The 17,441-nt window shown below is 42.7% G+C and overlaps 1 protein-coding gene across 1 annotated transcript in view; it reads left to right on the forward strand.

Annotated features, from left to right (window-relative positions):
- Nucleotides 1-6,549: 6,549 nt before the first annotated feature.
- The window catches only part of LOC143854467 (uncharacterized), a 34,306-nt gene continuing 23,414 nt past the window's right edge, over nt 6,550-17,441 (forward strand). The window contains exon 1 of the mRNA XM_077364464.1: nt 6,550-6,793. Within this exon, the coding sequence (XP_077220579.1) occupies nt 6,728-6,793 (66 nt within the window). The 5' untranslated portion in view covers nt 6,550-6,727. The remainder of the gene's footprint in view (nt 6,794-17,441) is intronic.

Below are 17,441 nucleotides of genomic sequence, written 5' to 3' on the forward strand. Positions count from 1 at the left end.
AACTTAAAGATAACGACACATATATATGAGCCAAACATAGATCTAGTCAAAGGATTTCAACAAAATTAAAGCCTTTTACCTACTCCCAAAATGCACAACACATTTATTTATAAATCATGCATCCACTTGTGAATGGCTAAAAAATAAAAAATCAATGCAAGTAATCAGAGTGTAAACATGATCCTTATGAAAGTAAAAATCACAAAAATAGAGAAATTAAAGAAACTTTTGCTTCCAGAGCTTTGTAAATTTACCTTTTAATACAGAAAATCACATCAATGATGTCAAAACTATAAATCACAGGCTTAATACTACTTTGGTGATTAAAATTTCATTTATACCATAAACTACCGAAACATATCAAATAAATTACCTGAGAGGTGATGACGATGCTTAAAGACAACAAATCAAACCACTGGATGACTTATTCTCCTGTCTCTTTCAGTAATTTGAGAAGAAAAATGCCAAAGGAACAAAGGCAAAGTCAAATCAGAGACCAAATTCCCAAAGAATCTTGTGTTCAACAAAAATTTAGCTAAATTTGGAGTATCAGAGCTTTAATCTGTAGCTCTAATAGGAATTTATAGAATTTTACAAATATAATAAGAATCGGCCGGATTCCAGCAAAGATTGTCGGAATCGACGAAGGTTAGAGATGGATCTAGGATTTCTAATCAAGAATCTGAAGTTTAAAGGCCTTAAGCTAGGGTTTGGATCTCAAAGAAGGTGATTTAAGGAAGGTAACAAGGGTTTTGTAGCAAAAACAAAATGAGAAGATCAAAATCTAACCGATAAAAAGGAGAAGAAAGGTAGAAGATGTAGTCTAGCAAGATTTTGAGCTCGCTGGGGAGAGGATCCGGCTGGAGATGGATCGGAGAAGAAGGGTTTGAGGCGTGAGATCTGTTTTCTCTCTCTAATTTCTCACTCTCTATCTCTTTAAAATTTCCAGTGAAAAATGAAAATCCCCTCTCTCTTTTTTCGTTGCTTTTTTTATACCCAAATGAAGGTTATTGATATTAGCACTCTCCAATTGATGAGCGCGCGAAATATTGATGAGACCACGAAAGAGCTACGACAAAAACGGACTGATTCACCCCCCTTAGCTTTGAACTCTCCTTATGCAGATAATTCACCCCCCTTAGCTTTCACACTACCATTCTTACTCGACTCATCTTATTGAACAAACCTTCACGGATTTTAACCAAATTTTGATGGAACCTAAATAGGACCCTAAACTATCTTGAGACACAATTTGGAACTCTAAGACATTAGATTACTAAGACTTCTAACCAAATAACACATTAGGGGTACGGTCAAAATGAGGTGTCTACATTAACATGCGAAATATATTGGGTTTTAGCGCACCTACTCTAAAAGTGATGAGATAAGCAAAGAGACATGAAGGGCAAATGAGTGACTCAAGAAACATTCTGGCATTGCCTGAACCCGAAAGAGAATTTCTAAAACTTGACAGAAGATTCAAAGATCGATGGAAATCCCTAAACTGGAGAAGATCCTAAAGATCGACAAAGATCTCAAAACTGATGAGAATTCGAAGAGAATAGGACTAAGTGGTTGACCCTTGGACCCTGCTATCTACATAGACATATGAGGGATCAAAAGAATATACTAAAGTTGATAATCGCACCCACCACTTTACAATGCATGAGACAGTCACAACTCCAACTGAGGCTTGTAGCCAAATTCTACTACTATACTTTTCAAACACATATGCCATGATTTATCAATTACAATCGAAACAGAGCCTTGAAGAGACTTGACCTTAAATTTGCATGGCTCAAATGTCAGCATTAAAGCTTTCAAGACTAGAATAACATCTGAATGGGAAACCTATATAAAATGATCAGTATAGCTAATGAGAGTTATAAAGAACCTAAAAAATCAATCAAATGGTATAGACAAGCAGATTTAATGCATCTCTTAAATCTTGTTATTATCAACATCAGAGGCCTATGATAGTATTGACGTAAGTATTACCTCTTTTTAAAAAATGCCCAAAACTTATTTCCCTACTTTCTTCTTATCCAAAGGACTGCCCAAAAGATCATTACACTCACTGACTGCCTCAATAATTTGATTAAGGATAGGGACCCAGCTGAAGTTGAGGAATTATTGAGATTATTTCCAACCCAATTGATGAGAATAGAAGTCTCATTTGGACCAAAAGCATTGACCCAGTCATGCTTCGATGATAACCTTATAGTCTGATTTCAATCCAACCCTTATAGGTATCAATATCATTACAAGCAAAATCATCACACAACCATCAAATTCCTTTTGAGTGCAAACACAGGAAAATTCTGATTAATAGGAAAAACCAATTGGTTATGGGCAGTTACATGAGCTGGGTAACATTAAGAGACAGAAAAGAGATACTAGCTTAGGTACCTTAATCTTTGCAATGACATAAAAATAATTTGCCTCTTCCAACAAACCATCATGAATCCTAAGAGTATGCTGAAGAGGAGAGGAATCCAATTACAATTAGATGAATAAACTATTCTTACGCCATTATCTCATATTGAAAGTGCAAGCTTAAAAATCATCCCCCCATCAAGACTACTATGATACTCCTTTCAAAAGAAAGAATCTACTTGATTTGGAAATTACTAAAACCATTGTGTGGACACCTCCATTTTGTTACGCTTTAAAAAGCGAAAGATTTAGTTGGTTTGTCAAGTCTCGAGTCTGTATTCCGCATTAGATTAGGCATCCAAGCATTTTAGGGTAGATTTAATCTCATTTTAGGTGTTTTGAAGTTGATTCGCAATCCTAAAGGTTTCTAGGGTGTTCCAATGGTCTTCGGAAGATGAGAATTTAAGTTTCCAATCAAGTGAAAAAACCTGTCATTTTTTGGAAGTTCTCAGGGTTTTCTCTATTTTCACTTATTTTCCACCTCAGTGGTAATTTGGTCATTCCCAATGTGTTTCACTTGACCTTTAGAGTGTGTCTAAGGAGTCTTAGATGATTTCATGAGTTTTTGAAAACCTGCTAAATTTAGAAACTCTTAGGGGTTTGACATGACTTGGAAATTTTGTGTCGAGGGCATTATGGGGATTTTTAGGGAATGCAAAATGATCATGTTTGATCTTGTCCACCAAGAGAAGCGAACTTGCTATTTTTAAGGTTTTCCTTGAAAAGTTTCTATTTTTAACTTTCCCCTTTAGGGGTAATCCAATTTGAAAACATTTTTAGTCGCCTTTAGGTGTATCTATCAAATTGGGGCATTTTGGTCCGAAATTTTTTTTTTTCTAAAAAGAGTGACTCGATCACGAGTTGAGGGGTGCACCATGAATGTCAAATGGGTTGGGTTCATTCATAAAAATTGGATTTAATGAGATTTTATTGATTTTTTGTTAAAGAAGTCCAAGAAACACTTTAAAAAGACCTATTGGATATGAGCCCATATGGGAGACCCATGTGGACTCAGTCATGTCGGTTGGCCCACATAAGTGGGCGCCCCACATGGGTGGCCCACTTAGTTGGGCGCCCAACATGGATGAGGTGGGATGGTGATGTCATATTTGATGTGTTTTGAAAAAAAAAGGAATGAAAAGAATGAAGAGTTATAATTAGAAAGGGCTAGTATTGTCAGGTTAGTAAAACGACCATAACATTTTACCTACTTGTCCAAAATATTTACCGTTATACTTGTTTCGAATGGCTCAAAAAAATCTACAACTCTCTAGTTTATGACTTTTCTTGATTTTGCCCCTAAATAGGTCAAAAATGAGCTCCAACGTTAGGCAGTCATTTTTTGGACGGGAATCTTTCATATATATGATATTTTCCTTGTGTGAGAGCTTCTAAAAGAGTCTTGAAAGATCTACCTTATGCAAAATAGTATGCCTTGGTTTGTAAGTAATCACAATTAGAATTCAAGTTGATTTGGAAACCCCGGTTGACCTGCCCTGTTTGAAATTCCATTTCAACATTAAAAAATCAGGGACTTGGACCATGGTCTTGGGTCCTATACATGAATTGATTGTCCTATGGGTCCAACAAAGTGTGGACACCACTAGGGTCAATCATAGTCCAGTTAAGTCCAATTAGGGTGTGTTAACCTCTTTGGAAAATATTATTTTTCACTAGTTTTAGAGGATTAAATAATGTACCTTGACAAGAGAAAATGAAAGAGAGATAGGAATACATTCTACCCTTTCTGCTACTCTCTTGAACTCTTCTCTTAAGCTTCGGGATTTTCAAGGTTGAGCTTTGCTTTGACTTCTCCAGTTGTGGTACAAGCTCCTTGATCCTTTGCATTGGTTCTTGATCCTCAAGCTTTGGCTTTTCTTGATATTTTCCTTTCTAGTTTGATGCTTTGAGATGATGATGATGAGTTTCTCCTTGGTACCTCCAAGGCATGAATGGATCCTTTTTATGCTTTAGCTCATTTGCCATTGTGTTTGGTTCATCTTCAAGCATAGGCCATTTTTGTGTGTGTGCTAGCCTGGATTTGACTTGTGTAGGACCTGTCTAAAGCAAAACACTCAAGGCAAACTATTAGTCCATAAAGAACTAATCAATTTGAATTTATTAATCATCAAAACAAGGTAAGAGGATGAGCCCTTGGGCTTACAAAACTAACTTCTGCTAGGAAACTCAGTGGTCTCCAAGATGAATAAGGAAACTGATTCCTTAGGGAAGTTGACCAATAAGAAACGACTCCAAACAAGGCAAGTATTATAAATTTCCTAGGGCTCCACTTCTATAAAAGAGCCCCTGTGCTCAAAGTTATTCATCTGACATCTAAGGTCTATGAGCATTGTTATTCTGCTTCTCTTTTGTTCGGATTCCTACATATTGCCGATTTCTGACTTCAGCGTTGGAGGGTCTTCCTAGAGTCTAAACTCCGGGACCTCTAACGTGTGTTCTTTGGGTGCAGGAGGATATTGATGGATCGAAGTTCTACCAAGCACAATCCGACCGGAGCGGATTTTGGCACCAACACCCAACCTGCATTCATAATATATAAGTTAGTTTTCCCTTAAAAAGTTTATTGAGCGTTAGTAGCTATTTGTTGAGTAGAAAAGATCCCCTTTAACATTGGACGGGGTCTAACTATATGGTGTAGTGGTGGTCCAGCAAATCAACGGCTTTGATCATGTGTATCATGGGCCACTTGATCTGAACCGAGCAAGAGAGAGAGAGAGGGTGCAGATGGATAAATGCAACTTGAGAGAGAGAGAGGTAGGGGTGGACATGGTTCCGGTTCGAACCGAGGAACCGAACCGAACCGGCACATATGGTTCGGTTCGGTTCGGTTCCATAGTTATATGGTTCGGTTCCGGTTCTAATAACCTGGAACCGATGGAAATTCGGTTCGGTTCTGGGTTTGGATCCCGGAACCGAGAACCGAACCAAGAACCGACCCACCTTAAAACCCTTAGTCAGACTGGAAAACAAGTTTTTTAATCTCAGCACTTGCCCAAATATTTTTAATCTCACCAAACAAGCCTTAATATTTTAATGGCAGGAAAGAAGATGTGGGAATCCTTTTTGTTTTTAATATTAACTTGAAAGTTTTTGTAAGTGTAAGAAGAAAGTGAAAGGCTTTTAAAAATAGTAAAATATTATGAGAGTAGTTTGTATAACGCCCCCACAAAGTCATATTCATCATTTCATTAGAGACTTTTGTGCTCTGCTTTTCCCATAATGATGATGACAAGCTGGAAACAAAAAATTATTCTATCTCAAGAAAAGAAAACCAAACATTCAAACAACTATTGTGAAGAAATTCCGTTGATTTGATGAAGATCGGGTAAACCCAGAACCGAACCGAACCGAACCGATTATATATGGTTCTGGTTCGGTTCGGTTCCAAACTTATATGGTTCTGGTTCGGTTCCAATTTCAGGGAACCGATTATATATGGTTCGGTTCTGGGTATACCCCAAAACCGAACCGAACCGAACCATGTCCACCCCTAGAGAGAGGTGTAAACGAGCCAAGCCGAGCTCGGCCCAGCTCGGCTCGGGCTCGAACTAGGCTCGAGCTCGGCTCGGCCAGGCTCAAAATTGACACTCTTAGAGACAGCTTAATCCAAAAAATTAGAAAAAAAAAATGAAGAGAAATCGAGCAAGCTTTCGAGCTCGAGCCAAAATTGACATCCTTAGAGACAACTTATTTCAAAAAATTTAAAAAAAATGAAGAGAAAGTACGGTGCGCTTCCCTAGTATATGGCGGTCGACCAGTTCAGCACCGAATAACATCAAATATTCGCATCTAGTTTGAAAATAAGAATAGGTCATTCATAAATTCGCACCCACTGTAGCATAATTCGCACCGCTGAACGTGATATGACGTTAACAGTACGCTCCTGTAAAGGGGTGCGAATTATCCTACAATGGATGCGAATTTATAATCTCTCTAATAACATTATCTAATTCTAGTTTTTTGTCTTTGGGTGAAAACTTACTGATATTCCCATCCATCTAAATTCATATATTTATAACCCAATTCTTATATTTAAAACCCAGATGGTATATTTATAGGTTCTAGCACACTCCTAATCCACTCGTGTACCGGGGCATGTGTCCCTGTGCCGTCACTGTTAGCTTCCATTAATACCAATTACGTCCCTATCTTCTAACTATTTTGGCTTTTTATTAAGAACACGAGGAACAAAAAAAGAGCTCTGTTTCATTTCCTTGTCCATTTTTTTCCCGTTTTTTGGGTCGTCATTCTCTCGTTTAGTCTGATTGAAATGGTTACAGAGGAGATGGAAATTGTCTACGTAGAACTCCCCGCCCCTCCTGGATGGAAGAAAAAGGTCCCTTTCTCCCTTTTCTCTCTCTGTTTTTTTTGTTTTGTTTTTTTTTTCTCTTGTTTTACACTTTCTTTCTATTTTCATCTTGAATTGTGGTGGAAATAAATGGGTTTTCTTTAATTATTGATAGTTTTTGTGGGTTTGTTTGCTTTCTTTGTCTTCTGCAGTTTTGTGTGAAATTTGCTCGAGTAGTTTTTGGTTGGGCTACTAGGGTTTGTATAAAATTGTTACCGTTCTGTAGTAAATGACCAGTGAGACTAGCAATAGAAGAGTCCATAGTCTATTTTTTCTATGTATCTTTTCTGGATTCTCCTGTTTTGATTATGCTCTGTGCTCTTTTTATGGTAATTGCTCTAATGGAAGCTATTTTCTTCTAGGGTTTGCAAAAAAGGTCCTATCCTTCTGTGGAAAATGATGAGAATTACTGTTCCTTTGTTATTATTTTTCTGGGGTTTGTTGGTTGTTGTTGTCTTCTGTGCTTTAGCAGAGGAAATTGGATGAACGGTGATGGCTTCTTTGACTTGTGAAAAAATTAGGCTTTTTTGTGTAAAAGTGATTAGTAGTAGTTTTTTTTTCCTATCTCTGCTTGAACAGAAATAGGAATAAATAGTATTTTTTGCGGATTTTCTGGGTCTGTTTTTTTTTTTCTCTGGCCTTTGTGCTTTGCTTGTAGAAATTGGTCAAATGATCATGTTTTCTTCTAGGGTTTGTTGAAAAATCCTGTTTTTTTCTGTAGTTCTCTCTTTTCATGGATTACAATGGCAATTTCTGAGTTTCCATCCTTGTCTCTGAATATTTCTGTGGTTGTTGGATTTTCTTCACAATGCTGTTTTATTTTTGAAATTATACAACAGAAATGGTTTGGCTGGTAAGATTTGTGGAAAGGTCCACCATTTTGTTGAAAATGGTTAAGCTTATGTGGAATTCTTCTACTTTTTGGTTATTGAGTTCTATTTTTTTCTGCATTTTTCTCTTTGTTTCTTGTTTTTTCTTTATATTCTCATATTCTGCTTATTGAAGATACTGTTTGAGTGATAATGGTTTGATTGTTAGAATATGCAGAAAGGCTCCATCTCAAAGTTCTATTAGCAGAGATGATTGTATTTAGAGGGAATTGCTGGGACTTGTTTAATTTCCCGGAGACGTAAATGCATTATATTTTGGTTCTAAGGGGTTAGATTATCCAGCTTATATTGGATTACTTAACCTGCATTGTCAATAAGTGAGGTTTGACTAATCCTACAGGTGTGGGAAACAAGCAACAACTAGGTGAAGTCTTAGTTAAAACTAAAATGCAGTCCTATGTGATGTTTCTACGGACTTAGGAGTGACAATAGAAGTGTTTCCTATGTGTCACCTATGGGGATTTTCATAATTCCAGCATATTATGACACGGTTAAGCATGCTTAAATAATAAAGAAAAGCAAACTAACATAAGCAAATGGTCGCAAGATATTTGCAAATTTTGACACACTTTAGCAAAACCAAGAGCACCAAGGAAGGTTGATGGGAACATGACATCAACAATGCAAGCGAGTTCAAGGTTTACATGCGCAAGCGAGGGCGGGGACGGGAGGCATTATTGATGTCGGAGGACTGATTTACATTGACCATGGGCGTCACACACGCATGGGACGTCACACACGCCCATACATGTTACATGTGGCGTCATTTTTTTATGTTTTTTATTTTATTAGTTGTCTTTTTATTTAATAAGATATTGGTTGTTCCTTTTTTTTTTGAAATGGTATGATATTGGTTGTTTCTTTAAGTGTTTAGGTCTCTTATTATTGTGATAAGAGAAGGATGCTAAAAATAAGGGATTATACCCAAATTGTAGGTGCGCACAACACAAACTATATATATGTGTGCGTTCGTTTTTTTGGGAGGAATAGGAATTGACGTTTTTTGTATTTAGCAATTAATGCGGGTGCTTAAGAGGGAAGAAGAAGAAAATTAGAACACAAGAACACAACTTAGAGAAGAAGAAGAAAATGGGAGCAAAGCTCAACCCAATTGATATTCCATCAATTACATAAGTTTATCAACATCCAAAATCCCCTCTAAAGATGGTTTCTAACTCTTTAAATAAAAGAAAACCAAAGCAAATTCGTTCAAGATCATCCACTAGCTAGCTTAGGGACTAACATAACATTAATTGCATTGGAACTCACTAACTTTGACTGTTTTGGGAACCCACAGACACAGTCCACCAAAACTTCCATAACTTTCTACCCTCTTATCCAATTTCCAAGCACAAATACTTGTTGGAAAGATCTCAAAGAGACCTACAACTTTGTAGTTTACCACTTTCCATAATTCTTCCATTTAGAAGCTCAAAAAGCAGGTTCAAAACGAGCCAGCAACATTAATGAGGGACTGCACCTTGGAACTCCACCAAAACCACCTAGGCATGACATGGCTGCCATGTTGGCACTGCATCATCATTTCCGGGTGAGAAAGAACTCGCCCACGAGTTCTCATCAAGCTCTCCATGATAAGTTGTCAAGTCTTTGACATTGAAAGTTGGATGAGTATTAATATTTGGAGGGAGCTCAATCTTGTATGCGTTGTCGTTGATTTTCTTGAGAATTTGACATGGACCAATCTTCTTCTCCTTGAGATTGTTATAGGATCCGGCTGGAAATCGTTCCTTCTTCAAATAAACCCACACAAGATCACCTTCAATGAAGATTTTGATTCGGCGATGAGTATTGGCCGCTTGCTTGTATCTCTCGGTATTTTCTTCAAGATTCTTCTTCACTTCTTCATTAATCTTTGTCATGGTAGTAGCAAAATCTTCCGCCTTCTTGTTAGACAATGATGGATCGGGAATGGGTGCAAGATCAAGATAGTGTTTTGGAGTTTTTCCATAAATCACTTCAAATGGACTCTTACCGGTAGAACGATTCACAACATAATTATAAGAAAACTCCGCCTGAGGGAGCACCATATCCCATTGCTTGGGCCTCTTTGCCGCCAAACTCCTAAGCAAGTTTCCCAAAGTTCGATTCACCACCTCGGTTTGTCCATCGGTTTGAGGGTGATAGGCGCTACTATAGAGCAAAAGAGTACCAATTCTTTTCCATAAGCATCTCCAAAAATGACTGAGGAACTCAGTATCCCTATCCGAAACAATGGACTTCGGAACACCATGATGCTTAACTACCTCATTGAAATAAAGATTAGCAACATAAGAAGCATCCATAGTCTTCTTGCAAGGAATGAAATGGACCATTTTAGAGAAGCGATCAACAACTACGAAGATGGAATCATTACCTCTTGGAGTTCTAGGCAAGCCAACCACAAAATCCATACTAACATCTTCCCATGGAGCATTAGGAAGTGGAAGTGGGTTGTAGGTACCGGTGTTTTGAGTTTGTCCCTTGCATGTTTGGCATATTCGGCATCTCTTCACATAACGCATCGCATCTCGGTAAATGGTCGGCCAAAAATACTTTTCTTTCACTAGCAAAATAGTTTTGTCTCTTACAAAATGTCCTCCCAAACCTCCCGAATGTAGTTCTTTTATAACATACTCTCTAAGGGAGCATTTTGGAATGCATACACGATTCCCCTTAAAGAGAAAATCATCTTGAAGAAGATAATCTGCATGCTTCCCTTCTTTGCAAAGCTTCCAAATTTCACCAAAGTCTTCATCATTTGCATACATGTCTCTAATGGTATCAAACCCTTCAAGTTGCACACTCACGGAATTAAGAAGAGCCACTCTTCTACTAAGAGCATCCGCCGCTTGATTGCACTTTCCACTCTTATGCTTTAACACAAAAGTATATTCTTGTAAGAAAGAAACCCACTTTGCATGTCTTCGATTTAGGCTTCCTTGATTGTTGATGTGCTTGAGAGCTTCATGATCGGAATTCAAAACAAACTCCCTTTGAACAAGATACGATCGCCAATGCCGAAGTGCTTGAACAATGGCATAAAATTCCACATCATAGGTAGAGTACTTCTTCTTTGCTTCATTGAGTTTTTCACTAAAGAAGGCAATGGGATGACCTTCTTGGCTAAGTACTCCGCCAATGCCCACATGAGAGGCATCACAATCAACCTCGAACATCTTCTCAAAGTCTGGCAAAGCAAGCACAGGAGCACTAGACAACTTGCCCTTTATAAGTTGAAAACTCTTTTCGGCCTCCATAGTCCACCTGAACCCATCTTTCTTCATGCAATCCGTCAAGGGGGCTGATATGGTGCTGAAATTTCTTATGAATCGGCGATAAAATGAGGCCAATCCATGGAAACTCCTCACTTCTTGCAAGCTCTTTGGGGTAGACCATTCTTGGACAACTTTGATCTTCTCATCATCCACTCTAATCCCTGTTGAAGTCAAAACAAAGCCTAGGAAAGCTAGTCTAGTTGTCATGAAAGAACACTTTTTGAGGTTTACATAGAGTTTTTCACCTCTCAAAGTGGTTAGAATAACCTTCAAATGTTCTACATGCTCACTTTTATCATGACTATAAATAAGAATGTCATCAAAATAAACAACAACAAATTTTCCAATGAAAGGGCGAAGGACTTGATTCATTACCCGCATGAAGGTACTTGGAGCATTGGAGAGACCAAATGGCATAACAAGACATGTCTTGAAAGCGGTCTTCCACTCATCACCCGGCTTGATTCGAATTTGATGGTAGCCGCTTCTAAGATCAATCTTGGAAAATATCTTTGCACCGGCAAGCATGTCAAACATATCATCAATTCTTGGAATGGGAAACCGGTATTTGATAGTGATCCTGTTTATGGCACGACTATCTACACACATACGCCATGTTCCATCTTTCTTTGGAGTAAGTAATGCCGGCACTCACAAGGACTCATGCTTTCTTTGATGTAACCTTTCTTCAACAACTCCATGACTTGCTTATTCAACTCTTCATGCTCTTTAGGACTCATACGGTAGTGAGCCTTGTTGGGAAGATTAGAACCGGGAATCAAATCAATTTGATGTTGAATGTCTCTTAAAGGAGGGAGTCCATTGGGCAACTCATCAGGTGTGACATCCTTAAATTCCTCCAAGAGAGGTTCTAACTCACTAGGCACATTAAAGGATATTCCCAAATCTTTCGCCACTAGCATGTAAATGACACCACTACTCTCACTTTCTCTTGCAAACATTGATGAAGTGAGAAAATTACGACCCTCCTCTTGTAAAGATTTGGTTGTCTTTTCCTCCTTACTAGGCAAAAGAACAATCTCCACTTTTCCTATTCGAAAGGTATATGTATTTTTACGACCATCATGGGTAACATTTCTATCATATTGCCATGGCCTTCCTAAGAGTATGTGACACACATCCATAGGAACAACATCACACCAAACTTGATCATGGTAATTCTTACCCATAGAAAATGAAACTAAACATCGTTTAGTAACTTTTACCTCATTACCCTTCTTAAACCATGCAATCCGATAGGGCTTTGGATGTGGTTCGATTTTGAGCTGGAGCTTGTTCACCATGTCATGAGATACGATGTTCTCACAACTCCCACCATCGATCACAATGGTGCAAACCTTGTCATGAGATTTGCATCGAGTCTTGAAAATATTAGAACGGAGCCAATCATCATCGGATTCAACCTTTGGTGTAGCAAGTGCTCTTTGGATCACCAAGCTTTCTCCTTCTTCGGGTTCGATTTCTTCATGTTGTATGTCATCTTCCTCATCATATATGGGCTGATTTGAATCATCAACAAAATTATCATCATTTTCTTCATCACCGAAGGCCACTACTTGCCGCTTTGGACAATCTTTGAAACGATGGCCAACTTGACCACACTTGAAGCAAGCATTTGAATTGTTGGGACGATTGGGCTGATTTCCAACTTGATGTGTAGGGGCTGATTTTGTAGAATTTTTGTTGAAATATTCGGACCTTGACTTTGTTCCTCCACCATGTGAAGATTCACCTTTAGAAGAAGGATAGAGACTGTTAGGTCTAAAATTGGTAACAGGTTATGGTAGGGCCAGAAGGGCTGATCTGGCAAGCTACCGCTGAAGAGCTAATGGAGTCCTGCGCTGCACAAGGGTACAGACAAGAAAGAAAAGGGTCAGAGGACCAACCCGGAGTGGTACTCCGGACGGGCGCTTCGACACTCAAGTCAGTATGAGCAGGAGTGCAGAGCAATGTCAGAGCAAAAGCTTAGAGTTTTGATTTTCAGATCCCTCACCTTAGCACAAGTGAAGGCTATTTATAGTGATTCTGAGCCACCTGTCTAGGACAGGTGGTAGTTCTGAGCCACCTGTCCAGAACAGGTGGTGGCCCCTGTATGGACCAGGTCTCATACCTAAGGAGGGCAGGTGGAAGTCCCTAATTGGTCCAGGTGTCACACCTAGTAGGGACAGGTGTTGGCCTTCCAACGGTCCTTGTGAGGGCCACGTGCCAGCAGCCAATTGGATGCTGAGTTCGGACCCATCAGTGCTGAGTCCGGATCCCATCAGTGCTGAGTCCGGACCCCATCAGTTGCCCCCTGGTTCTCCGAGTCGCGACAGCGGCCAGGGGAAGCAAAAAGAGGGTTAAAACAGCATCTGGCCGGCCTTGAGGCCTCTGGGCATCTGAGGCCGGCCTCATCTGGGGGCCAGAAGAACTGCAGTGGCCAGGGGCCTCTGGGCGGCCTGGTCCGGTCTTGTGTTTTGGCCTGAAGGAGCACGGCCGGGCAGAAGCCCATGTGCAATCCAGTCTGATCAAAATTCGAACCAGAAGTCTGGCCGGTGAAACTCTCTGGGCGTCGTTGCCGGGCAGATCTCCTGGACGGGGCGGCTAGGCCGGGCAGCCTCTCTGTCGCCTAGCGGACGCATCATAGCCTGTCCGGCTAAGCCTTCTGGGCGGCAAAGTCGGGCAGGTATTTTGTCGCGTAGCGATTGCGCCATATCCTGTCCGGCTTTGGCGTTGAACGGCCAGGCCGGACAGATATGTTGTCTTCCAGGCGTCACCACTTGGCGCTTTGGAACTTGTACCTTGCATTTAATGCGGAGCGGCGCATTTAATGCAAGCGGCGCATTTAATGCGGCAGGCGACGTGGCGCACTCCGGCTGGTGGGAAAAGGGCGGGATTTTTCCCGCTCTTGTAAGCCTATATATACTAGAGTTTTTACTCTTCATTTTTCACTTTTTACATTCTCCTCTCCTTCTCTGCTGCTCGGCTAGTCGATTTTCTGCCCGTCTCAGATCAGTGAGCCTGGAGATCTTCAGTCAGCACCTTAGTTCGGTAATTTCTTTTAGCTTTTCTTCTGTTCCTTTTTAATGTCTAGTACCAGTTCCGAGTCGAACTCCGGATCAAAGGAGTCCGGCTCAACTAGTAGTAGTAGTGGGTCCGGGGCGTCGGAGAGGACGGGGCCGGCCTCTCCTGCGGAGGCTGGCGTTGAGGACGAGGAGGTAATAATTGTAGTAGACGAGGAGAGCGGAGAGGAAGAGATTGTGGACTTAGACACAATCCCGGTCCGTGGGGACGGACCGCACCGGGTAGAAACCAGCGACGACGAGGAACATATTGAAGTTCCTCGCTTGCCGCGCGCACCCGTAGAGGTAATAGCAGAGGCACGGATGGAGGCCAACCCGCAGTACAACGTTGGGGCTCTGTACGAGGTGAATCATCTAGGCCCGGGCAAACTTCAGGCCATCCGGGGAAAATACTGTATTCCTGACCGGTACCTTTTGAGGGCGGCCGTTGAAGGGGACCGGGCCAGCAACGATAGTTCAGATCTATGCCTATACGAAGAAGCCTTACGGGCCGGGCTCAGACTTCCCTTGCATCCATTTTTTGTTGAGGTGCTGAATTATTACGGGCTGGCGGTCACACAGGTCGTGCCGAACTCTTGGACGACGCTGGTCGGCTTCTTGCACCTCTTGGGAGTCCGGGTCCGTAGGAACCCCACCATGCCCGTCTTCAGAATGTGTGCGCATCTGAAGAGGCATAAGGACGGCGGTTGGATCTACATCAGCCAACGGCCCGAGGTGAAAATGATCACTGGCATACCTACTTCCATTCACACATGGAAGAACAAGTTTTTCTACGCTTGGGACACCGAGCAGAGCTCCCAATGGCCGTTCTCGTTAGAGTGGAGAACGACGGACACCAAGAGTCTTAGTCGAAAGCCGGTCCTCAAAGGCTACGACTACATGACCTTTATTTTGATCAAAGAAGAGCTGAAGCGCGGTCAAACAAACTGCTCGGAATTCTCCGAGGAGGCCGTCCTGGTGGAGCTCGGTGTCAGCCGTGCGACGCCGGCACGTACGTAAATGTTCTTAGGCCAGCTCTTATATTTTGTACTGTTCCTTTCTTTTTCTCTGACTCCTTCGCCCTCCCCCCCCCCCTTTTTTTGTAGTTCTAACTCTGTTCTGTTTATTTTTTTTTTTTTTTTTTTTTTTTTACGTTTAGAAATGGTGAAGCAGATGTCCATGATGGACAGAATAAGGCAGAGCTCCCAATCGTCCCCAACGCATGAGCAGCCTCAACCTAAGGGCAAGAAAAGGAAGGTGCCGGAGTAAACCCCGGCGATGGTCGCGCTGGCTAATCCCCTCAAAAGTAGCCGGGCGACTCACAAGCTCGCATTCAAGCCGAGCCGGCCAAGCCTCACCGGGCAGAGCTCAGGGTCTGCACGGGAGGCAGAGCCCCGGCACAGCGGGCCAGTGCTGGGTATCCCCGCCGCCACGGCGGCGAGAGCTGATAATGTTTTTCGTCCAAACTGGGCGGTGCAAAAGACGGACACCGGCCTGGGTGATAGCCGGGTGGCCACAGAACTGATGTTCTAGGGTGTCCTCCCGAGTGACCGACGAGAAGTCGAGAAAGAGGCACCGGAGACCTGCGCAGAGGCGATCGCCTCCGCCCTCTATCAGCTCCAAGTATACTCAAGAGACATGGCAAAGAAGAGTTATCTCTTCTCTGACACGCTCACACAGATACAGTCCGAGAAGGGCGAGCTCCAGAGGGACAAGGACGGACTTAGTGAAATCGTCCAGGTCAAAGAGGCCGAATGCAACAGTCTCAAGGACGAGGTGCAGAGAGTCAAGAACCAAGCCGTGCAGGATCTCCTAACTGCGAGGGAGAGAGCCGACCAGAGGGAGAAGGCGGCTGTCGAGGCTGCCGTAAAAGTGGCAGTACGGGAGGCCGAAGAGAGGAAGGACACACAGTTCTTCAACCTGGGCCTCCAAGCCTATAAGGCGGGGTTCCTCCTCTGCTCTGAGCAGGTTAAGAAGGCTTACCCCGACATCTCTCTGGACGGACTGGACGTCCCGTACGCACCTCCAGAGGATGAAGAGGACGAGGAGGAAGAAGGCGAAGTGGGCTCCTCCCAACCCAACGAGGCAGAACAGGAAGTCGCTCTGGCTTCCGGGGTCATCCCTCCAACCGCCGAGGGCGGCCAAGATGCAATCCTTACTGCAGAGATGGTCACCGACGAGGTGGCCGACGGGAAGGCTTGAGTGGCCCGGCAGAACTCCTGTTCTTATTTTTGTAAATTTTTTGTAATGGCCTGAGAGACTCAATCTTTGTAAGCTAGCTCGGCGAAAAGAGCGCTTTTGTGATACGAATACAAATTCAATTTTTGTCTAACTGTGTGTACGGCTATCTTGTTTTTGTACGTATGTTGTCTGTGCTTCTTCCTCATTTCTCTGCCGAGCCGGAGTGGTCAACCGGATGTCATTAGCCGGACTGATCCACTTTGGTTTCCGAGTTTGCAAACACTTAGTCTTTTTGGCGCCTGGCGTTTGCGCCGTATCCTGTCCGGCCAAATCTGTAGACGGCTAGGCCGGACAGGTGTTTTGGCGTTTAGCGGTTGCGCCATATCCTGGCCGGCTTCGGATGTAGACGGCTAGGCCGGGCAGGTCTTTTGAGGTGGTTTTCACTAGGGCGGGTCCATGTGGTCGGAACTGGTCTCCACACCAAGTTCGACGCGCCGGAGTGCTCCACTTGGTCGGAACTGGTCTCCACACCAAGTTGGACGCGCCGGAGTGCTCCACTGCTGTTCTCTAAGTCTGCAAACACTTAGGATAAGAGCTAAGTCTGCAAACACTTAGAGTCTTTTTGGCGCCTGGCGTTTGCGCCGCATCCTGTCCGGCAAAGGCTGTAGACGGCTAGGCCGGACAGGTGTTTTGGCGTTTAGCGGTTGCGCCATATCCTGGCCGGCTTCGGAAGTAGACTGCTAGGCCGGGCAGGTCTTTTGAGGTGGTTTTCACTAGGGCGGGTCCATGTGGTCGGAACTGGTCTCCACACCAAGTTAGACGCGCCGGAGTGCTCCACTGCTGTTCTCTAAGTCTGCAAACACATAGGATAAGAGCTAAGTCTGCAAACACTTAGAGTCTTTTTGGCGCCTGGCGTTTGCGCCGCATCCTGTCCGGCAAAGGCTGTAGACGGCTAGGCCGGACAGGTGTTTTGGCGTTTAGCGGTTGCGCCATATCCTGGCCGGCTTCGGAAGTAGACGGCTAGGCCGGGCAGGTCTTTTGAGGTGGTTTTCACTAGGGCGAGTCCATGTGGTCGGAACTGGTCTCCACACCAAGTTGGACGCGCTGGAGTGCTCCACTTGGTCGGAACTGGTCTCCACACCAAGTTGGACGCGCCGGAGTGCTCCACTGCTGTTCTCTAAGTCTGCAAACACTTAGGATAAGAGCTAAGTCTGCAAACACTTAGAGT

The sequence above is a fragment of the Tasmannia lanceolata genome, unplaced genomic scaffold (assembly GCF_043159265.1).
Source record: "Tasmannia lanceolata isolate RefF3 unplaced genomic scaffold, GAP_Taslan_0.1 ptg000003l, whole genome shotgun sequence".
Lineage (NCBI taxonomy): Eukaryota > Viridiplantae > Streptophyta > Magnoliopsida > Canellales > Winteraceae > Tasmannia > Tasmannia lanceolata.